General features: G+C 37.2%; 1 protein-coding gene across 1 annotated transcript; it reads left to right on the top strand.

The window, feature by feature from the left end:
• The first annotated feature begins 4,385 nt into the window (after positions 1-4,385).
• IQUB (IQ motif and ubiquitin domain containing) lies at positions 4,386-23,149 on the top strand. Its single transcript, XM_041405394.1, has 11 exons — positions 4,386-4,639; positions 5,482-5,631; positions 5,739-5,914; positions 6,156-6,311; positions 8,244-8,454; positions 12,128-12,303; positions 16,603-16,773; positions 18,198-18,374; positions 19,748-19,996; positions 20,410-20,595; positions 22,833-23,149. Exons 1-11 carry the CDS (start codon positions 4,411-4,413, stop codon positions 22,992-22,994), a joined length of 2,043 nt encoding a protein of 680 aa, XP_041261328.1. The 5' UTR covers positions 4,386-4,410; the 3' UTR covers positions 22,995-23,149.
• The last annotated feature ends 1,071 nt before the right edge of the window (positions 23,150-24,220 follow it).

The raw sequence follows: 24,220 nt of genomic DNA on the forward strand, positions 1-24,220 counted from the left end.
GGGTCTTAGTGGCCATGCAGATACTGCAGTGAGGGGTCTAACGCTTCCCAAAAAGAACAGGAGTTCAGGTGTCAGCTGAATCCCTGTCCTGAACTGGCTGACCCTACTGCCCACAGAACTAAACACTATTTCTGGCTTCTGGGAGGTACTGGGAAGATAGGAGAGGTGAGGGGGAGAAAGAAGACTGCTACTGACTTTGATGGCAGCAACAGGTTTCTTGTTAACAGGTAGGTTACCATACTTGGCATAACACCTGTGGCACAAACCTTGGGATTGGGATCTTAAGGAGATGTCGTGCAGACCTGTATTGTTGATTCACATCTTGAGTGTTACATGTTGCAGTAAATGGGGTGACAACAGGCTGGCTACCGGTCACCAGCTGGGTCCCACAGGGCTCCATCTTAGGCCCAGTGCTCTCCAGTATGTTCACTAACGACTTAGATGCAGGACAAGAAGGGATACTCAGTGAATTTGCTGATGACACTACTTTGGGAGCAGCTGTTGGCTCCCTCAGAAGCAGAGGCCTTGTGGCATGACGTCAACAGATTACAGAGATGGGCCATCGGCATATCAAGTTAAAGAAACAATTGCTGGATTCTGCACCTGGGATGGGGCAACCCTGGATGTAGCAACAGACTGAGGATGAGATACTGGAAAGCAGGGCTGCAGAAAGAGACCTGGGGTTCTGTCAATGGCAAGTTGAATGTGAGTCAGCAGTGCCCTGGCAGCCAGGAGGGCCAGCCGTGTCCTGGGGTGCATCAGGCATGGCCAGCCGGGCAAGGGAGGGAATTGTCCCACTCTGCTCTGAGCTGGGATGGCCTCACCTCCAGTGCTGGGGCAATTTAGGGCATCACAAGAAAGAGGGCCAGGAAGCTGGTGAAGGGCTTTGAGGGGCAGCCATGTGAGGACTGGCTGAGGTCAGTGGACAGACTGTGGCCTGTTCAGTCTGGAGCAGAGGAGATTGAGGGGAGACCTCATTGTGGTCTTCCACATTGTCACATGGGAAAGTGGAAGAGCAGGGACTCATCCCTGGTGACCAGTGACAGGACCCAAGGGAACAGCATGAGCTGTATCATGAAGGGTCTAGGTTTGCTATTGGGAAATGTTTTTCAGCCACAGGGATTAGCTCAGTTGTTAAAACATGGGGCAAATCACATCAGGGTATGTGTTCAGCCCCTGCATGGGCCATTCATTTAAGAGTTGATGATGCTTTTGTAAGCTTTTGTTTAGAGATTTAATCTTAAATCCCAATTAACATATCCAGACTAGATCTAAGGGCACTGTGCAGGTTTGCCTTTACTGATGTTTTTTTCAAGACCATTAGCAACATTCCTGTAAGTTTAAAGACAGGAATGCAGCTATATCACAAAAATCTGCAGTTTAATAAGCACTACTTACGCAACATACTTGGTCATAGCTGTTTTTTCATTGGTTTTAGGCTTATAAATTTACTTGTGACATCATTATAAATGATTAATTACAAATTTATATCATATTTTATGCAATGGTATTGGGGGGGTAGGTCAATAGAAGAGAAAAACAGTATTCCCAATGTATTCACTCCAGAGGCTATTTTCACTGCATTCTTTAGCACTGGATTCCCCCCCCCCCCCGAACTATTATTACTATAATTACAGAAATTTTTAGATTTTGAAAATTAAAACAGTGAAAAATACTTAGTTTCATTGTTTGAAGGATTTTTCAGTCTTGACTAAGGTAGAAGCTGGTCTTTTCCTAAGTAAAACCGCTAGATGGCATTCCAGAAGAGGACTTTGTTAAGTTAACACAATTTTCACATGAGAAATATTAAGGGATTACAGACTTGAATGAGGGCCAATGCTGTCACATGAGTAATGAAAATTAATGGATTTTGGTAATAAGTATTGAGCTCACCTGAGAGGAATCAAAATAATATAAACTAAAAAATTTTAAAACCCACAACAAACAAAGTCTAGAATAAATGAGAGTAGATGAAATACTGGAGGTGGGGGGGAAGGAAGGTTGCCAGAATATGGTAGCAACTATTGGAATTCTTTCTATTATTCCGTACCTGAGACATCTGCTGAACTCTTCTTGTTCAGTTATTTTCTCTACTTCTAAAGATGTATTTGTCATGTGATTTAAAACAGCTGTCCTATAAGCTCATTAATTGTGCTCCAAGGAGTTTTTTTTCGTGTCCCACCACTGCTGAAATTTGATACATGGCCTTTTAAAACTGATACAATATACATCTGTGTCCTCCATACAGGTCCTAATTTTTTCCAAGAGGAATATGCTAGGAAGGTATAATTTGAAGGCTAACTAGTGATTTTGCTTGATTTTTCTCCTTTAATTGTTGAAAATACATGATGATGCAAATAATTTTATAATCTGTTGTAATATGGTAAGGTAAATCACTGCAAGCTGTACAGTTAACAAACTATATCTTTAAAACATTTTGAGATCATCTGATTTTAGTCATGTGAATAAAAATGTAGTTTATCTGCAAGGATGGCACCTAGCAGAGACAGAGGCGGTTAGACCAGAAAAACAACTTGCCCATGGTGAGAGCAGAGCAAATACTGAGGTTTTTGCAATTCCTAACCTGCCATCTGTGCTGCTTAACCTATCATGAGTGGCTGTGTTCTGAACCTGAAACCAAAACCAATAGGAGATGAGTGAGAGCTGCTTTTTATTATTATTATTATTATTATTTTAATATTCAAAGCTTATATGCTATTTCATTAGCGTGTAATTTGTATTTCTTATTTCAAGTTGCAATGAAAAATCATTGCAACTTGAAAATGAGGTTGAATCTTTGATCAACTACATAACAGTGACAAAGTGACACAAATGACAGTATCTTTCTATAGAATTAATGGTGATCCTATTCTGGGAGTTCAAACAAGGTTTTAGACAAAACAGCATTAGTAGTAGTAATGGGAAATTTCTGTCCTTTAGATGCGGAGCAGGCCCACATTCAAGTACCAAACAATGTCTGGGAAACATGGTAACAATGATCATGGCATACAACTATTGAGTATCCATTTGAATTCAATGCCTGCTGAAAGGCTTTTTTTTTCAGGATTCCCCTGGAATTGCCACATAGAACTGTGTATTGCACATCTGAAAATTGTGTGATGTGACTGTCCACTCAGTTTTCTTATGATGAAAACATTTGCAGGAGTTGTGTCAGAAATGGCACCTCAAACACCAGGAAATCCAATTTCGTATGGTTTTCATTCTGATTTGCAAGTGTTTAATTTCCAGTTAACAGCCTCAGTCCTCACGCCACGGACCCTCCAGGGAGAGCAGCACGATTGGGCACAACCTAACATGTCGTGGGGAGGCACTGCCACACAGCTCGGAAGTGACCGTGTGTGGCACGAAGGCTGCCGACACTCACACACAACGCCCTTTCTCGATATCCAACACTTCTGGAGGTTTAGTGCAACTTCTGCCATTATCCACAGCAGAAGGATATAAGGAAAAACGGTGTTTTCATACATTAGTGCCGCTGTGGGCTGGTACGAGCTGACATGCCTCTGCTCAGGGTCACAGCGTGGGCACGGCCCCTGCGGGTGTGCCAGCACTGGGGCCGCTCCAGGCCGCCAGCTCGGGTCCGTGCAGGTGCTGTGGGCTGCAGGGAACCACGGCGGCACTTGCTCGGCCTTTCGCACCGCTTCCCTTTCCTCACTTCCCGACCCTTCTGATCCCCGGCACATTTTCGCTCCGCCCGGCCCGGCCCCGCTCCCCAGTGCGCACGCTCCTGCTCCCCGGGCGCCCGGCCCGGTTGCCGTGGCTACCGCGCCGCCGCCGGGGCGAGCAGCGCCCGTCCGGAGCGCCGCCGGGCCGGGAGGTGCCGCGGGGCAGGGACAGGGACGGGGACGGGGCGGGAGGGTGCGGGGGTCCCAGCCGTGCCCCGAGCGGCAGCCGCACCCCCGGTCCCGGTGCGCGCTGTGCCAGGGGCCCGCCCGCCCTAGCAATTTGGCATCCCCGGGCTCCCGCCGGGAGCTGCGTCCCGGATCCTGCGGGTTGGTTGTGGTCCTTTGTTGAGGAGTATGGGCTTAGGACTCTTCCAGCCCCTATCATTTCTGTGGCAACTCGGAAAACCGTAAAGGTTTGCTGTCTCTGGGTAGTGACCCCTTGGACCATCTTGTTCTGTAGGCAGAGAACGAGAGGTACAAAGAACTGTGCCGGCTGCCTGCCTTGAGTGTTACTTTTGGTAAACACCAGCCACAAGTGTTTGGTGGAAGCAAAGACCTCATGCTGTTCTCAATAGGCCTTTTGAGAACAGATGCAGGAAAAGCTTCTCAGGACAGTAAGTTACCCATAATTCTGGTAGTAGAAATGTGCCAGTATGCAATTTATAACAGATCCTGTGATTATTCTTGCAGAAAGGTTAAAAGCATGCAACTGATGCTTTAGGAAATGGAAGATGCATCAGATGGCTTTGAAGTTGTTACATCAGAAGGATCAGGTGCAGAGCAATCACCTGCATCCTCTCAAGGAAAAGCGGTCGGAGAGGCTGGGGACCCAGCAGAGAAGCCTCTGCTTCCGGAAGCTGCAGGTACTGCACAGTCAGAGGAGGGCTGGGACCAGCAGTCTCCTTCTCAAAATTCAGTGCTACCAGAGAGTACAGCAAATGGGACAGAGATGGGTAAAGAAGTTGTTAAAATGTTGGGTATTAATGGTTTAAAGAGATATTTTTTTCTTCAACTTGGTTATAGCTTCTTGCACCCCCGCACACCCTCATTCTGTTTATGCTTGCTGAGATTTGGTCCTGCAGTAACCTTTTAAATTCTCATATGACACATGCTCCAAAGGTAAGGAATGTATTCTTTATCTCAAACTGTAGTAGTCATTTCTAGATGGCATTTTATAGAATGATCCTTATTTCCAGAAATGTATATGCATAGGTATACATATTTTGTATGTGCATTTAAATTAGCAGTTTAGCCAGCATTACAGAAATGACCTTACTATTTTACCTTTCTTAGATTCCTCTGTAACTTGCCTGCCACCCTTCTTTATCCTTGTCTTTCTCCTGCAGTCTCCCAAATGCTCCATCATTTCCTACACCTGTTCTTCATTGTTCTGGGTGTCTTCAGTCACTTCCTCTTCCCAGCACAGGACCCCATTTTCTTGGTTCTTCAGAGCAGAACAGAGCATATCCTGTTCAGCACCTGAGCACAGTGAATAACAATTCCTAGTATGGACTTCCTGACTACTTTCCTCTTGGCTGAGGAAATCTGCTCTCATTCTGAGTACCTGGCTAGGAATATCTTTATGTGGTGACATTATTACATTAGATACCACCTTTGAAATTGTAAGATAATACTATTTCAGCTTTCAAATGGTGTGTGACTGTCATTTAGCTGAAAAAAACTGTGATTATGCTGTGTTGCAGTGTTACAATAAAATCATCCTGGGGTAAAGTTGAAAGAGATATTTGTTTGTTTTGAGAAGCTTCTCAGGAATGAATTTTGGTTTTATTTTTAGCAAGCATGATTGAGGATAATGAAACATCTAGCAAGACTGGGCCTAATTTTGATGAAATTGTCCAGTCTGAAAATCAGGAACGTTTCTCTGGAGAAGTCATTCCACAGGATTACCACATGCCTGATGTCATAACTGTCAGAGTGCAAACAGGTAAATGCTGCTTTTGCACCTTTGTCGATACATATGTAATTATGGTCTAATCTAGATGTGTTACTGAAAGAAGCAATATCTATATTTTGGAACTTCCATTTTAACAGGTACAAATTCATTTCAAGAAGTAGTTGTAAAAGTTGAAAGATCTACCTATAATAAACCTTTTCTGGGTGGATTTAGGAACGTGTCAACAGGAGTGGAATTTCATAATGCAGGATCACAAACAAAACCCAAAAAACGACCTGACAAAGGAATTCAGTTATTTTGTAGGGAAACACAGGTAAAGGCTTTGTAATGTCCTTTTAGAATGTTGTTTTTGCCAAATGGAATAGAATGCTGACACTATTTCTGAGAGGAAAGAGGAAGTAAATCTGAGATAAATGTGCAATTGAAAGTATTTAGTAGAAAAATATAATTATTCTTGTAATTTTTACTGCAAATACCTAATTTTGACACTTACTGTAATGAGAAAAAAAATTTCAGTGTATTTTCTTCTAAGCTGACATGTATTTTTTCCCCAGACGGCCGTGGAAAAAAATACACGACAACAAACAAGAAATACAACATCGACACAGATGACTAAAATTGGCCTTTATGTGTCAAACACGACTGACAAATTAATAACTCCTGGAAAGTATTTTACAGCAGAGGAATACCATAAACGTAGACTTGAAGCAGTAAGTCCTTATCTGTAAAATAATGAATTGTGAAGGTTATCTGAATATTTAATGAGTGTTCAGAGTGTTCAAAGACTGACTTTAAAAGTGAACTGTAAAATGTCTTCTTATGCTCATCTTTTGTAATCTTTCAGATACAGGGGAAGTGCCTGTTTGCTCTGGGGTTTTAGTGACATTTGATACCTTGCAATCTCTTAAATATTAAGAATTCTGAAATTATTGTTTTCTGTCTCACAGTGACAGTTAAGTTTCCGTGTAGAACATTAAGGATTAAAACAGGCTTGTCCTTCCAACATTCTCATGATCTCTTTGGAAGAACCTAAGCTGCATGCTTAATGTATGGCCTGAAATAAGTGGAGTATTGGGTTAGGATTTAGGAGATCTGCATTCAAGCTTTTGAGTTTTGAGAACAATCTATTTGAGAACAATCTATTGTTCTTTGTCTGTTTGGTTGGAGTTTTTTTATCAGACTTAGTAGGTTACCTTGGGCAAACTGATCCATTTTGGATTCTGTTCAAGCTCCCTGCTTTGACACTAAAGTAGAAATGGGCTGTTCAAACACAGGCAGTGGGTCTGTGGGCTTTTCTGGTGCACTGAGTTGCCTCATGGAGGCAATTCAGTTTACAGATTCTGCATATTCATTGTGCAGAGGATGCCATTTAGGCCTTCCACTCTGCTTTTTGGAAACCATGTATTCTGTGACTGCACATCTAACTCAAGTCTGCCCTAAATTGTGTTAGATGAGGCACTTCTTTGCAAATGCTTTAGTTATTAATTTAATTACTGAAAATATACAGTCTCAATCCAACTCAATGGAGAAACAGTTGATTCCTCAAGTGTCTAAGCAGAATATTCTATTGGTTATTGTACTGACACGGTTGGCAAGATCTTTGAAGTTTTCTGGGCAGAAGTTTTCTTGTAAGAACTTCTTAAGTCAGTCAGCTTTAGCTGATGGCAATGAGCATCTTGTAGAAGTGGAACCCAAGTAGGGAGTAGTTTCCTCAGGACTACCAATATGTTTTACTGTGGTCTTTAGTGACACTTATGGGAATCTGTAAAGTATCTATAGCTCATTGATAATGCACAGTAGAGAGATGTCATCTTGGTGTTGGTTCATTGATGGATTTGCCCAGTGCAGTATAGGTCCATACTGAAATACTGTTTGAAGATATATTCAAGAGAAGTTTTAGATTAAGATATTACCAGAGACAGTGTGACTGTATTAGTATGATTTTGTGCTTGATAGCTTTTGATGCTGAGCAATGCTTGGTACCTCATGGCATGAACTGTTTGTAGTGCAAGTGCTAACACAACCAGCAGAAGGTGAGACTTGTGCAGTATCCTCCCTTAACATATTATTATTATTTCCCCAGTCCTCAATAGCTACAGCTTGAGAAGGTCGATGATTTAATTTTCTTTTTTAATTTCTGTCATAACAGCATTAGTAATTTCACTTTTATTATTTGTTCACAAATAAAATGCTTTTGATTTTGTGTCTATGTGTTGATTTTTGTAACTGGAAATTTAAAAGAAATCTTGCAAATGTGTCTACATTTCTACTCTGTAAATTGGCAGTAAGATAAGGAAAAGAATAAAAACACTACATGGCAAAATGCATTTTTTAAGGGGAGATTTGAAAAAGAAAAATGGATATTTAAATGTAGTTTATATTTTGATTTGATTATTTGAACCTATTTTATCCACTGTACTCACTGGCTAAATTCCTGCAGTTACCTAATAGAGTAATCGTACTAGTGCTTAAATTAATAGTACTGATTTTGTAACATTTAAATTAGTTTCAGTACAAGACAAATCTTAGAAAATGTAGTTAGGGAGCTGGAGAAAAGAACAGTTAAGAAATAATACTACACTTCAAAATACTATGTTGTTTTGTTTTAAATTCATGACTCTTTGGTATTGTATCACATATAGGTAATAGTATTACAGAAATATTTCCGTCGTTGGCATGCTGTAAATTTATTACAAAATCTGAAGGAACAAAAGAGGTTAAGGCTGGCACGGGAGGCACAAGAAGAATTACAGAAAAAATGGGAGAAAGAAGAAAAATTGAGGAGGGAGTATGAGAAAAAACTGAACCCTAAAACAAAAGAAGACTTTGAGCTACTGTATCATGACTTGGAATGTAAGTTTTCTTAAAGGGATATCCTTAAAGGAACAAAATAATACAGTTTGTTTAAAACAAACTTAGGGTTTTACATATATTTATAGATACTTCCACGATTTTTTTTTCTGCTTTACAGTGGATTTTTTTTTTTTTATTTTAAAGGAATTATTTTACTTTTATATATTACTAGAAACAGAAAGAAGTCCTTGATGCTCTGGAAGCACTGCTCGGCAAGAACTAAACGTCCCTGTCTTATCAACATCCAGTGCCTTACAAGCTGCTGTGACTAAAATTTAACTCTATTGTAGCCAAAACCAGTACATCTTTTTTAGAAATAACTGGCTTATAGAATAGTGCTCTTTGGCAGTTTTATTAACATTTTTTATTTATGTCTAAAGTTAAGGTCAGCTAGAAGAACAAAAGGGTGTTTTTTTAGATCAGAGTTGCTTTTATCTTTCACTCTACATTTAAGGTACTGAAAAATTTTTGTACAGAATTTTACAACATATGACAGAAGTTATTCCTCTTGTCTTAGTTGTCCTCTACTGATGCTTTTTCTCCTTTCTAGTTCATTCCATGTTTCACAAAACTGTGTTGTCAAAATTTTAAAAATCTCTTAGGAGTTCTGCAGGACATTCTGAAAGTCATACATTTCCTGTTCTTGGAGTAGATGATGTTTAATACAGGCAAGCACCTCTAAACTTTTCCAGAAAAATAATGTGAATTCTGCAGATAATTAACATAAAACCTTACAAGAATCTAATGGTGCAAATAGAACAAAAAACTTAAGAGTATGTCCTTTGTAAAAATAAAAACAGTCAAAAGCTGTGTACTTGTACCAGCATATAAACAGCAAGACAAATTTTGGTTTTTTACAATGTCTCTTTTAAAGCCAGAGGATTGTACTGTGTCTTGTAACAATTCTGATGTTATCTCAGCTAGAGTGCTTTATGGTCTAGCTCTTTGCCAGTTTGGGTATTGTTGTCCCTGTAGTAGAGCTGATCTAACAGATGACCTACTTCATTGCAAAGCCACCTGCCCTACCTTAAGCCATCTCAGCTCTTTCTTCAGTGGTAAACTGAGCATAAATTTGGTGGCATGTGTTATTCATAGAGTTCAGGATCACGATTCAAAAATTCCCAAGTTATACACTAATCTTTTAATGCTGTCATACTTTGTGTGGCAATGAACAAATGGCTTTGTCTGAATTAATAAATGATTTATAAATATCACTGTTCGTGACAAATGTAAAAATTATTGCTTGTCTTGAGCTTTGCAGTTATTGGACTGGTATCTTCATGAAATTTGTGGTTTTCTTGAGGTTGTCTGCCCCCCCCCTTTTTCTTCGTAGATAGTTTGCTTTTCACTTCCCAAGAGTTAAGCCCTTTCCAAGTTCTATCTGACTAAGTACTCAAAAGCCAATGTACAAAAATAATACCTTTTTCCATGCCACTTATGAGAAGTCTTACTATTTTGCATCTGATTTTCTGCAGTATTTTATTCGGGAAGTTGCTTCCAGACTAGTGTGCTATCAGATGTATGATCCACTTTTTTTTTTTTTTTTTCTTGTTTTAAAGTGTGAAAAGTCTTACTTGCAGTAGAAACAACCAAGTTCAGTTGAAGTTATGGAAGAGTGCTGATCTTCATTATATTTTTAGATTTGAAACTTACTGTTTTGCAAGTGTTTCTTGCTTAATTGAATGACTTTGGATTCAAAAATAATAAAAGTTTCAGCCAAGCATTTTCAGGAATTTCATATCTAATCAACCTGAAAAAAACATGTACCACTTCAGAACAGAACAAATTCCAGTATTTGAATTTTTTTTTTTACTATTTTGTTAAAAATAATGGTCTGGTATCAATCTCACTGTTTAGTTTTTGTTAGCTGGTGTTGACTAGTTGCTTCTCTACATGGAGATTTGCAGTCATGCTCTTAATTTTAATAGAGTTTAATGATTCTAGGAACTTGGGGTTTTTTTCCTACCTGCATCTGAAACAATTTTGCATTATTATAGTGCCAACAATTTACACAAGCTAAATCATTGTGACAGTAATAGAATGAGACTATTGTCCTCCAGGGATCTGTGAAGGTTATAGCTGCAATCACAACAGGGTTGCTATTACAGGGTCAGCCAGTACAAGCAAATCCTGGTGGTACAAAAACTTGCCTGTTGACTATGGTGCAAATGAGGTCTATCTATATATTCAGCATATCTGCATAGGCATTTATTATTTATTTGAAAAGTATGAACTATTTTACTTTATAAACACTGGAATAAAAATTGTAATGAGTAAAATCTCTGCAGACAGATTATCTGCAGAACAGATAATCTAAGAGGAGTGTTTTAATTTGGCTGCAGGTAAATGGGGAATCAAGAGGTGAGTATCAATGGTGAGCAACAGCTTCTGCATTTCTGAAAGTATAAAATTGCTTACTGTATTTATTAGCTCCACCTTAGAAGTTGCTGCCCCCTTCAGGAATAATAAAGCTTCATGTAAATAATTCTATATAATGCTGTTGTTTGCTGAATTGGCTTTATTTAAAATATATATCTTTGGGTTCTCAGAACTTGTCAGACAGCTGTCATATTACAGCTTGGAGAGCCTTAAGGAAATGAATTGAAATATTTTAAAATGGAAAACATAAGGTATTGTAGATAAGAAGCCACAGGCAGAAAATAAGTCTTCCTCCTTTCCCTCCTCCTGCCTCTAATCTTACCTGATCCAGGATGTTACAGGCTTTTTCAGTGCATCACATATTGAATGGTTTTCTTTTATGCTGGGTTTTGCTTTTCCATAACTGTTCTGGGATGATAACAACACTTTGAGATATTCTTCAGGAATGTTGAAGTTTTGCATCTTATAAAATTCTCTACAAAACTCTAGAGGTATTTGAACTGGATCAGACTCTTCGGAGAAGCCAGGAGTTGTTACAGGATATGCGAAGGCAGTAAACACAGTTTGATTTTATGGGCTGATATCTCTAAAGCTATGTAGTCTCTATATTGGCAGCAAAAGTGTCAGGGGGTCAGATTCTTATACAGCATGGACTTCTCCATGTGCTGCTGTCATGACCATCCTGTGGCTTCTTCTGTGGACACTTTGACCCACCTGTAGGGCTATGTTTTAGAAAAGGAAAGGGAGAGTAAAGCAATGACTGTTGAGTTATTAATGTGCTCTCATCTTCCTTGGATGGCAAAAGGTGATACCACTGCAATATCCAGTGTAAACCCTGATGTGCTAAATGTGACTGTCAGTCAGGTTTTATCTTGGTTTTGGAGGACTTCAAGCTTCTTTAGATTTTACTCATTTGTGCAGGGAGAAGCAGTAATATTCTCAGCACTGAGTACTAGTGGTACCACAGTAAGATGCAGCCATTTCCACAGGAGCTATATTCTTTTTCTCACTTACAGATTCTTTTTCTCCTACTCACCCTTGAGTTTTGAGTACAAATTGGCAGTCTGGAGTTGATGTACACACATACTCTCACAGAACATCTGTATAATTCACATTCATTTCTAGGCCATCTTGCATGTATTGAAAATAGCTATAACCATCAATTCCCTAAAATGGAAACTGGGTTTTAGTGAATATTGAAAGAAAAGTCAATTATGTTGTTTCTTAAATATGAAAGCAGAAGTCTTGCTGGAAAGCATTTTGTAAAAACCACCCCAAATATTTGTATCTGCAGTATGGATGCAGGAGGAGACTGAGCGAATTAACAGAACTCTAACTGGAGCTAAAAGAAAGGCAGCACTTTGTGCACTGCTGGAAGAGGAGACAGAGCTCATTGCTTGCATTGGGATGCACAAACTAAATGCCAATATGGAGAATCAACAAAAAGCAATACTGCACTTTCTGAATCAGGTCAGTAATTATGCTGATCATAAAGAATATCAAAGTACAGGAACAGAAAATTCACCTGCAAAGTACAAAAAGTGCCTTTTGTAGTTTTTAACGGTTAATCATGTGAATGCTAATGTTGCAAATATCCAAATTTTGTGGTTGTTCATGTCAATACAATTCAGTGAATTTCTTTTTTCCAATCTGAGAATTTCGTAGCTGTCAGACCAGTTGAAGGTTGAACAGTGCATCATTAAGGCTGTTAACTATAATAAAAATAAACAATACTTGTAATTAATTATAATAAAATAAATATGTTATTCTTCAGGAAGTAAATTTGTCATTAATTTCTCAAATGAGTGTAGGCCTCTGGTCATCATATGTCTGTCTTTAAAGAAAGCATTTATTCTGTTTCCCTGTATAAAGAAGAGTTTGAATCTGATGTTGAATTCAGTTATTAAATCACTGACTTTATTTTCATTAGAATTTTAACTTGAGATTTCATTCTTGTATAATCTCAGGGATGATATTTAAGGTAAGTATTCTTCAGTCTTTACATAAAAATATGAGAATTCCTTCATTCACAAAGATGATTTAGAATGGCATTAAATTCTGTGGTATCGTAATGTAAAATACAAAAAACACACTTGTCCTTTGAGGTAGATGTCCAGCCATTGAAAAAAGTAATAGTTTCTTTTCAAAGTATGTGACATGATTATGAAAAGAAATACTGCAACAGAAATGGTTTTTAGCGTTCTAATTTTTTTATTATTATTATTATTTTAAAATTTTGATTATTGAGTGCTCAAAAGTAAAAATGGTGGTTTTGTCTAAAAGAGACTTTTTTCATTCTTTTTATTACTGATGCAGGGGAACTGTACTCTAAATGTGATTTGATAAAATGTATTGCATTTCTCATTATGAACAAGTTGCTTATCTGTTACCACATTTATTGCTGTGCTATGACTGTTTTCTGTCTTACTGCTTTCAAGGATGAAAAAAAACAACAGAAAACCAAATAATTAGGAATATTTTCAGAGCCTTGAATCATTTCTGTGTTTAATGTTTGCTTCTACTGCTTACAATGTGTTCTGTTACCTTCTAAGAAAAAGAAGCTGAAACAGTCAAAGCAAATATATTTCTCTTTTAACTGACTCTGTCGTTACTTTTCCCACAAGGACTGATTTCCAGTGTCCTACCTGTACAGATTGCTTCCAGCACATGTTCTGACAAGCTGTACAGTTTTCTTACATCTAGAATCAGAAGCAAAACGTTCTTCAGCACAAGAACTCTCAGTGACAGTTGACGTTTGGAGAATCAGGAGACACATCAGAGACAACCGATATTTTGTCTTTCCAAACAGTGAAAACACTAGTGGAAAGACTGCTTTTCCTGAAGCAGTTACTGATAATTTATTTATTCCTACTTTAAATGTATAAATTATGTTTTTCATTAAAGGGACTGTAATATTTTTAGTTTTAAAATTTATTGAGCTTCTGAACTAGTGCAACGTTTCATTTTTTTTGTCATGTCAGCTGTAGGATTTTGAGTGTTGCTCTAAACTGTTGACATAGATAGTTCTAACTCAAAGGGAGAAAAAGTAACAATTTTTGCATTTTTAAAAAAGATAAATACAATTTTGTAAATCTCAAAATTAGATGGATGGTTTGCTATGATTGTAACAGCGCAAGTTAAGCACTTTAAGTTCCAGTATGAAATTTATTTTTGAGTGTTTGGTTAGGGATTATTTGTTTTTTTCTTGAACTTGGAGCTGGTAATGTTGTTCTGGACACTTGCCAGTTAAAGCTGCAATAATATCTTTCACATCTGAAGACTGCAAGCTGCAATAGCCAATGTGGCATGAAAGTTGCTTCTCCATGGAAACCTTTGTTCCCTTCTTTGCTACTTTAAGCATGTACCTCCACAGGCATGTGTGCTCTTATGAAGATCGCTATTGGTTGTGTGTGCCCTGTGTTCTAGGGAGTTTTTTATGCTGAACTTGTTCTTCTTCAGCATTTGTACTTTGGAGAGGAAGTATTTGATTAAGCTTTTATACAGCAGTCATATTGACTTAAAGAAATTTGTGTAACTATTAACTGTTACTCAGCTCATACCTTTCATGCTTTGTACTATTTCTGCACACATCTTATGGATTTTTTTAAAATTATATTTACCTTTTTCTCTCTGTCTGTGGTGGTGTGTTTCTCTCCTCAGGTGCTTTTTCTGCTTTCATGCATTGGCAGCAGAGTGTCGTTGTAGTAATACAGATAACAGGATTATTGTAAATTCCACAGCACTGCCAGCAGACCAAAAGACAAGAGAAAGCTGGCAGAAGATCTCAAAGTTTTAGTTTTTCTCCTGTCAGTCTGGAGTACAGAAAAATAGTCCTGAAATCAGGGAACTTGTGATTCCTTCTTTTTTCAGTGAAAAGCTGTATTTTTTTTTAACGTAATACCCAGCTATGATAAGGTAGTAAGAAAAAATACAGATGTTACAGATTTATTTTTGAAGAATGAATTATAATAACAGAATTGGTCTGTGTTGAGTCATTTGCAGAACAGGGTACCAAGACGACTTGCGCATATTGGGTTTGCAAATTATCAGAAAAATCTAATTTTACTGACTATTTCTTAGGGTCTACTCTGGCCATTGATTCTTTCTAGCATTAGCAAATGATCTGTATCTGTTATTGTAAGTGATTTCCTTGAAAGAGGATCAAATGAGGGTACTGAATTAACTACTATATGGAAAACAGTGATTTGTCTAACATACAAAGGATTGTCAGCATGATAGACCTTCTAAGTTGGTTTGAATTACATTGTTTGCAAAGTGTGGGGTTTTGCTTTTGTTTTGGGTTTTTTGAAAAGAATTTCTGGTATTGTACAAAGATAGTGAAACAAAATGAACATACAATAGAATGCTCCCTATCTATGACAGAGAAAAATTGCCTTGCTCAAGTTTTGCAGAAATTCAAAGATTTCACCAAGTAATTAAGAGTTGATTGTTTTGGAGTTTTTTTTTAGCTAATGTCTGGTTTTGCTATTGTATTTCTTAGTTTTGGCTCTGAAATGTGACCCCTGGTTAACAATATCTCCTTTAATTAGATTTCTACCCCCACGGATAATTAAGTGTAATTAAGTGTCATTAATTAGATGTTAAAACCTTTTTAAAATTATTTTGTCATTCTTTTCCTTACCTAACTATTTATTTAAAAGTGAGGAAATTGATTGTGGTGATAACTAATATCTCTTCTAGCTGTCTAATATTCTTGATATTTTTATTACTTGTCACCATATCAAGTCTATTTCATCAAAATAATGATTGTGTCAACGCTGGGGTTATGTGCAGAAAACTACTAGGTATGTGAATACTGCATGAAGTGTTCCTGTTGTTAGGTCACACTGAGACTGCAAGGTGAAGTTCATGAGTGCTAGTGAACACAAATTCCAAATATAGTGAAAGAGAATAATTGATACATAGAAAGAGATTTCACGTACCTCTCCCCATTAAGAAAAGGAAATGGAGTTAAGTAATGATGAGAGAGACTTTTGAAAATTCTTTTTCTATTGGAATTGGATGCCTGTCTCCTTAGGTAACAGTGTGATTTGTAATCAAAACCAATCTTCTGGAAAGAAGAAAATGGTTGTACTTTTCAGACCTTGTGGGGCAGATGACATCATGGAACTTCTTACTATCTATAAAAGTTAAAGATGTGCAAAGAGATAATTGAAGCATAAGGCATACAGCATGTGGTTAAGGTAGCAAAGAAGAAGCTAGGTGAAGTGTCTGGTAAACTGTAAACACATACCTTGCCCTAGCTCTAACAAACTGTATTCCTTCTGTCCTTCTCTGCAACTAGTATAAATAGAACAGTTCCCTGGAGATATTTTTTACTGCAGTAGGCTTTAAGGTCTTAAATTTTCAATCTTTACACAGTCAACAGACCTATTGATTTTTACTGATAGTTTGATGGGATTTATGACTGCAAAACTGAAATACAGAGCAAATGTATTCTAACACTACTGTCAGTAAATTCACTTTAAAGAAGTAGAGCGTGTCCCTGTAGGAGAATATTATTTGCTTTTAATATCCTGTAAGTCGAAATTGTCATGACCTGCAGCTTTAAATAAAGTGTGCAACTGAATGCTTTCTTTGGTGGAAGAGGTGCTGTATCAATATCAGCAATAGAATTAGCCTTTTGCATTAGTCAGGCATTGACATTAAGTCCCTATTTGCTCTGATAAAACTTGATGTAACATAATGCAATTGTTCAGCTGGTGGTCAGATTTTAATAGCTCAGAGTTCTACAAATTGTTTCTGAAGTGTGCACAACCTAGAAGGTGGAAAGCATTTGATGGAAAAATCACTGAAATGGATACACAGAACTCGCTCCGTGGCAAAGAACTACTTGAAATCTACCACAGTATTAACATAAAGGACATCCCAAAAGATGAGAGAACTTCTGTGCTGTTAACACTCAAATGGACAGTGAAGGTAAGGTTTAGCTTTCTATTTCTATTTAGTTTGAAGCTGTACTTTCCAAAGGTGCTGTCACTTAATTATGTTGACACATTAGCAGTGCTGCTGCTGGCAGACAAGTGGCATGATGGTGAGCTAGAGACCCTCATGTACCCTCATGTGGTGTGTGAGTGTAATTTACATTCCAGATACACTCTAAATTCATATTTCACTTTATCGTGTGCATATTTGTCTTCAGGTTGTGTTAGAATTTTAACCCCATGGTTTTTTTAGACTTCTTTGTATATTAATACATAATACAGTTTTAGTACAAAGTTTTGTTTCCTAGTTAATATCAACCTTATGAGAACTGTGGCAGGTATATATGTGGCAGCTACCATTTTTTTTTTCAGTTCTTTGAAATCCATTTAGAACCTTATCTATCTATTGGTTTGGATGACCAGTTTTATGGGTAGCAAATACTGATTTTTTTCATCTCTTTGCCTCTCACTCCCTGCTGCCACTGTTGCTGCTAGTGTTTCCAATGAATTAGAAGCTGGTTGCATTTTTTTAGTCCTTCATATTGGTTTGATTTATTTATTCATGTACAAAAAGAATGAGTTTCAAGGTTTCTTTTAGGATTATACTGTTGACATCAGCCTAGAATAGAATGCTGCTTCCTGGTCTTATTAAAACAAACAAGAATCTTGCTGATTGTTTTAGTAGTGCCAGTATTTGATCTAAAGTCACTATGGCATTGAGAGCACTTCTGGTTTATGAACTCTTGTCCATCTTAACACATATTGCTGTAGTGAACAAGTGAATTTCTGTAAATTAGCACTCTCTTTTACCTGAGAAATCACTGAACTCATTCACCTCTTACGTCTCTCTTTCTGGAGAATCTCCTGCCAAGCATTGGAAATATTGAAGTGACTAATTTCCAAGCATACTCTCAAAGTCCCCCATGCCTCTTGTGTGATTGATTTTTTGGGTTTTCTTGTGTCATTTTTTTTAAACCCATCCATATTACACCTCCAATCTCATAGCCAAAGGAAGTTTCTTAGGGAAATATTTCTTTGGACTTTTGAAAACTTAAAATTTTGGACTTGTTGAGTACCTCTGCCAAGCATCTTTTAGTGCTTCCAGGCTTACAGTTCCTCACAGCTTTGGTATACAGGCCCTTTAAAACAGAGTCTGTTAGCATTCTCTCTTTTGTAGTTCTACAGTTGTTTCATGGGAGATTTTTTTCTCTGAGAGACTAACGAGTTCTTCTGTGAACATGTTATTTTATGAACATACAGAGGTATGAATGGTAATGTTCATAGATTCCATAGGTTGCTTTCATGTCTTGTTGAATGATTTTGTTTGCTTGCTTCTTCATTATTGTGCAGTTTAGTTTCCTTTTTCTCTCTCTCCCACTTCCCCCCCCCCCCCCCCCCCCCCCCCCTCCCCCTCCCCAGGAACATGAATGTAAATTAACACAGGAATTAGTGGCATTAATTGACAGAGAAATTGATCTTATGTCAAGAGATGTGAAAGAAAGCAACTTGGAAGGACTGAGGAAAAGAATTTGTACATTATTTCTCCAGTATATCAAAACTCCAGAGTTTAACCCTCAAGTTGCTGGGTTACTTAAGGTATTACTTTTATTTTGCAGCCTGACATAGTGGCCACTAAACTAAAGAGAAGGGGGATGGAAAATATTGAAAGCTTTTTTATTTTACATTTTGCTGTAGAATTTGTGGAGGACTTCCTCAGGAAGTAAAATGTAGCAAGTACATAGGTTTCACACAAATAAATTTATATAGTCCTGTCAGGAGGCATGGGGCATAGACATGGTCATAAGCACCTGACTGGTGGCTGGCAGCACTGAGAGAGCCCAGGAACTCTTGTGTCTGAAATAAAACATCTGAAAGTTATAAATGGTAGCTCTCATGGGATGGTATCAGTAAAATGTAATAGCAAAGCAGTACCAATGTACTGAGAGAGGGAGTCGTGTTTTTTCTACGGTCAAGAGGCAGCATGCCGTGCATCCAGAAAGGAAGAGTGTAGCCCATGTCAGTGTCTAGTGAGCTTACACCTAAGCAAAATCTCTTCCAGGCTTCTGATGCAGAATTAGTTGCTACTGTGTGTGAAGAAGATGTAGTTAGTTTTGTGTGAGTGCTTTTCTTTTCTGACTACATATTACAGATAAAAATATGATTCACTATCATATGTTGCTGCTCTAAGTAGAAAGATCTGTTTTGCATCTATCAGAAGAGCACTCCTCATACAGTGGTCAGTGTTATCTCAGGAGTAGAGAATCTGTCAGATTTAGATGCAGATGTTTGATTTAGAACCAACTAACAGTTAATGTTACACTAGGTTTATTAGCAGATGTACCACAGCAGAGACTGAGGATTATCAGACTGCTCAAACTGTCCAGTTACAGACTCGGGCTGTCTGCACAGACTGCATTACATTCTTTTCAGAACCCATGAAGGAGTATAGGGATGAGGAGGTCGATGTCAAGTTTAGTCTATTTTCTTCCCTTGTGTTCTGGACATGTGGGCCTCATGATTTTGTATTGTTATGCCAAAACATTATTATGCCCATATCTCATCTTTGCCATAAAGGGCAGATCCTACATGAAAAATCAAATGTGGAGAATTTACTTTCTGTTTTTTCTGTGTTGTCATCTTTCCAGAATTACTGACAATCTGCATATATAAAAGTACCAGGAAGAGCACTGGAACATAACTTTTAGGATCTTTATATAGCTTAAAAATGAATCAACGGATTTATATAACTGATTTTAGCAAATGCAGTAAGAAAATACAGTGACTCTTGGTATCCTATCCAAGAACAATCACAACACTTTATTGGGTATTTTAAAATAAATAATTTTAGCTTTTGCATATTAAAATACTTGCATGAATATATGGAAGACTTATCCTGACAGTGTTTGAGTAACATACAAGTAATACAAAGATACCCTGTAGTAAATTAACTTTTTTTTTTTAATTTTTAGGTTCCACAAGATCCCTTAAAGCTTTATAAAAATGTTTACTTCTGTCATAGCTGCGAAAAGTACTTAGCACCTACTGAGTTTCCCATTCCTGCAAGTTCCCACACCATTGGCAGATGTCGCTCGTGTTACCAGCTTGATAATGAGGCTCGGAAACGAGAAGCATATTTCAAGTACAGACTTATACTAGAAAATCTCAGGAAGTCTGAAGTTGATTATCAGGATGATAGTAAAATTGTTTTCTTAGTTCAGGTACTGTTGGAAAGAGCATTGCTACTCATAGTAAGCTACGTGACTTTGACTATATGTCCTCTATTTTGTGTATGTTGTGGACAGGTTGAGAAATGGGCTAAAAGCTACAGCTTCTTCCTGTGATATGCAATGTTCCACACCATAAATAAAGAGCCCTTAAGCTCTTGAAGCATAGGTGTACTTTAAAAGGTGGTTTGCAAACTGTACACTAAAAGAAGTCTTGCTGACAGGTCAAAGAATCGAATGTTCCAACAACTATGCAAAAAGTATATATGTGTATCAAGATGCTCTTTAAGCAAGTGATCATATGACATGTGCATAGAATTTTTTTTTTTAACCCAAACCTTTATTTGAATTTTTACATGGGTGCAGGACTTGTAGGATTTCCTTTTTAACCCTGTTTTCTATTTCAGCTTCCAGACATGCAGTACCTGATTGAGCACATATGGAACTGCCAGTCAGCTCTCAGTGCCTGCAGCAACCTATATGATTTGGTTATGGTCAGGTGGGATAAGCAACATGAGTGGTCTCCATGGAACACTGTTCTCCTCACTAAAGAAGAGGCAGATGCACATCTTAAGCTGTGTAACCTTCAGAAGGTAAATTTCAATGGGATTTATTTTTTACAGTATTCATGTTATGTTCTAATAGAATCCCGTGATTAATTATGTTGGGCCAAATTTAGTTGTTACACTTGTCCATGTTTAAATTGGCTCATTGTGATTATTTAAATTATTGCATCTGTACTGTGAAACAGAATGGACAGTAATCCAGAAGGCATCTGGCATGTCCAGCTCATTCCATGTACCTGAACTCTGTCTTGCCCCAGTTCTCCCTCCTGAACTGCAAGAAGCAGAGTGGCCTCACCCATGCTGCCTGCTGAGAGCAGTGCCATGCATGCTCTCTTCCTTCAGATGAGATCAGATGAGAGCTAGGCTGGATGAAAAGCATGCTAAAGACTAACCATAAATACTGTGGCCATTGTGTGCCTGTGCTCTTGCACATGCTCTGGCCTCATTAGTTTCTGGTCTTCTAAATTTCTCATCAAATAGAAGAACGGTTCCTTGTCTATTTGTCATCATAAAATTTGCCACTACTTTCTTACATAAATATCAGCTAAGTATCCCTTACAATGTAACCTTACAGTTCTTACAATGTAACCTTACAGTTTGCATTTAAGCAATAAAACCATAATTTCTCTTCTGAATTAAAACCACTTAGGACTGTGTTAAACTCATCATCAAAACACACAAATCCCCCCACCCCCAAATTCCATATCTAAACATGGTAGTCTATGAAATACCTCTCCACTAAACATAATATATTAAGAGTATTTAGTTTTGTAAGGCATAGGAGAATCCTGTGAGTTGTCTTTGTCCTGCACTTAATAATGGCTTATTAAGCCTTTCAGTTCCAGGTTATTGATTTATATAAGTAGTGATCTGCAGTCATTGTTGCCTCGTGTTCTTTTGTTTTGGGTGCTCTTAATTCAATTTTTAACATGACATATGTACATCAGAAATGGAGCTTCCACTGTTACATATTGCTCTTCATTCTGGAAGTCCTAAGAGCAAACTAAATAGAGCAAATTAATTCTCTCTTTAAAGTTTTGCTTTATGGATTAAATATATCAGGAAATTCTAAAGGCAAAAGGAATTCTGCAATCCATTATATTTTGTGTGTGAGTGCCCAGTTTGTGTCTTCAAGCAGAAACATTTATGAGAGCTTTAGCTTTGGCAGGTAAAATCGGTTTCAAGCTGGGAGTCCCTTTATTGGCTCCTCTCACTCACTGTGAGTCAAGAAGGCTATTCAGACAATCTGAATCTAGTGATGCTCCTCAGCACCCATAAATTTCTGTTACCAGCATTATGGCAGGCAGAGATCCTAACTGAGCACTTCTCTGGTTTGATGCCATGAGTCTGGATGCCACAGTCAAAGAAATGCCATTAACTTGATTTGGTCCAGGGCTTCAGTGGATGGGGGAGTCAGGACAGGTAAGCTACACAAGCCTACATAAAAATGATGAGGTATTTTCATTAGCTCTTGCAATAAATGTGGATGTGAATCAGTTGTAGTGAGGACTCAACTTTCGTCCTCAAAAAAATAAAATTAAGAGTGTGAAATAAAGAAAATGAGGTGAAGATAGAATGTTGTAAGTTGAATCATTGTTTTTCATTCACCAAAACAAAAAAGTCCTCTTAAGCCATTTGTTTAATAGCAGTTAATCATAGTGACTTTATTTAATAGCAGTTATTCAAAGTGATGGCTACAGCAATAGCAAAAGGTTTTTTCAATTAAATATTCTGGTTATTTATTCCATCATCCAAACTACTAATAATAACTAGGAATTTGGGAAAATGTCACCACTGCGTGCAAGTGATGACTGAAATGCTGCAAAATACTTTCTGCCATGATTAGTTGAGAATAACAACTCTGATTCTTATCAAGAAATGCCCCTACAGTCTTCACCTTGCAAATGTTGCTAAGTGTTGCCTTATTTAATTTTCAAATGTGAGTACAAATGTTCTCACCTGAAATAAATAAATAAATAAGTTTCATCTTGAATGGATAAAAAAGTTACTCTGGTTTTAAAACATGATTAATATTTCACAAGGAAAAATTTTCACTACTGGCCCATAAGATAGTACTATAGAACTACAAAATATTTCATTGTATATATATATATACACAAATAAATTATATGCCTTCGTTTATTAAAAGGTCAATATTTATAATGTCTAAAATATGTAGAAATGTTTATAATGTCTAAATATGAAGCAACACATATATTTTTAGATATTTTAATTGTATTTCTGGTATTTGAATTTTTTTTCAGACTTATGAAGCTCCATTTATTTACAGAATAGAACAAAAGCATATCCGGGCAAAAAACTACTTTTCTCGGATTCCTGCGATGTCATCATTTTTGCATAGAAATAACAATGAGTCTAATGCAAATTCTGACAAAAAACACAGTTCTGCAAAGTTAAAGAAGTGAACTAAATTCTTAGGTTTTAAAGAAATACACTTTTTCATGAATACGCTAATTGTATTACACAGATCAAAATAAACTTCTGCGGATAAAATAATTTTATCTTAATCAGTTAATTTAACTGCATTTCAGGTTTTTTAACCTCATTCAAAAAAAATAAAATGTTGTTAAAGAGCTTTGTAAATTCTCAGTTTTCAGAGCTATGTTTTTTTTTTTTTTTGTGTATTCCTGCATTGCTTGGAACATTCTGTCTGTAGTGTAATATTCCTGTTGGGCAAATCCTGTTAATTCTTTGTCACCCTTTAATTAGAAAATTAATACTATAGCACTGTATTAAATTTATTTTTCTTGTCTTAAGCACATAAGGCAGAAACCCCCTCAATCCCTGGATTCTTACAGAAGAACAGAATATATATAGCTTTCCAGATACAGCCACTTTGCCCTGCAAACATTTGTGCAAAAGAACAACTTTACATTTTGTAGCTCATCTAGATGGCCATAGTGGAACTGCCAATATGTAATTATTGCATCCAAGATGTTGAAATTATTGTAATTATTATAATTTGAGTATTATAATTTAAATATCATAATTTAAAATACACATTTCATACTGTTTGAAATGTGTTTACTTTTGAGTTTGTATTATTTGAAGGCATTTATATTATTTGAAGAAGTAAATTCTCCCCATAATTAAAAAAGTTTATGTTTGATCATAGTTACAGAGAAAAACATATGGTGTAAATTCAAAAATCCAACAGAAAGTTGCAAGGTTCTTCTTGAAACCTCTATTATAAGATGTGGTTTTGACCCAGCCTTTTGCTCTAACAGATGAAACTACCTAGGAAAAAGCAGTAGCATTTAAAAAGAGAAATGAGCACATATTTGGCAGCAAACAGCTGAAAACTGAATTGACTCCCTCAACAGAACATGAACTGTAGAATCGGTTTCTGGCTGACAAGTGCATTTTAACATCATTGGAACCTTTCCACTGATTTTACCATTAAATTCAGAATTTTAGTTTAATTAAGTTCTGGACTGTAGTTCAGTACTGAACTAATTGTAGAATTGCAGCACACGAGCATTCCAGCTGGCTTATGTGCTTTCTGACATCTGAGCCTTAAGATAGGAATGGCTGCTAAGTCTGAATTTCCCCCAGAGTGATAAAAGGAGTTTTGAAGTAAATTATGGGTTGAATGGCAATGAGTCACATAGATAGGAATCTGCCTCTTTAT

The sequence above is a fragment of the Onychostruthus taczanowskii genome, unplaced genomic scaffold (genome assembly GCF_017590055.1).
Source record: "Onychostruthus taczanowskii isolate IOZ18803 unplaced genomic scaffold, ASM1759005v1 scaffold23, whole genome shotgun sequence".
NCBI lineage: Eukaryota > Metazoa > Chordata > Aves > Passeriformes > Passeridae > Onychostruthus > Onychostruthus taczanowskii.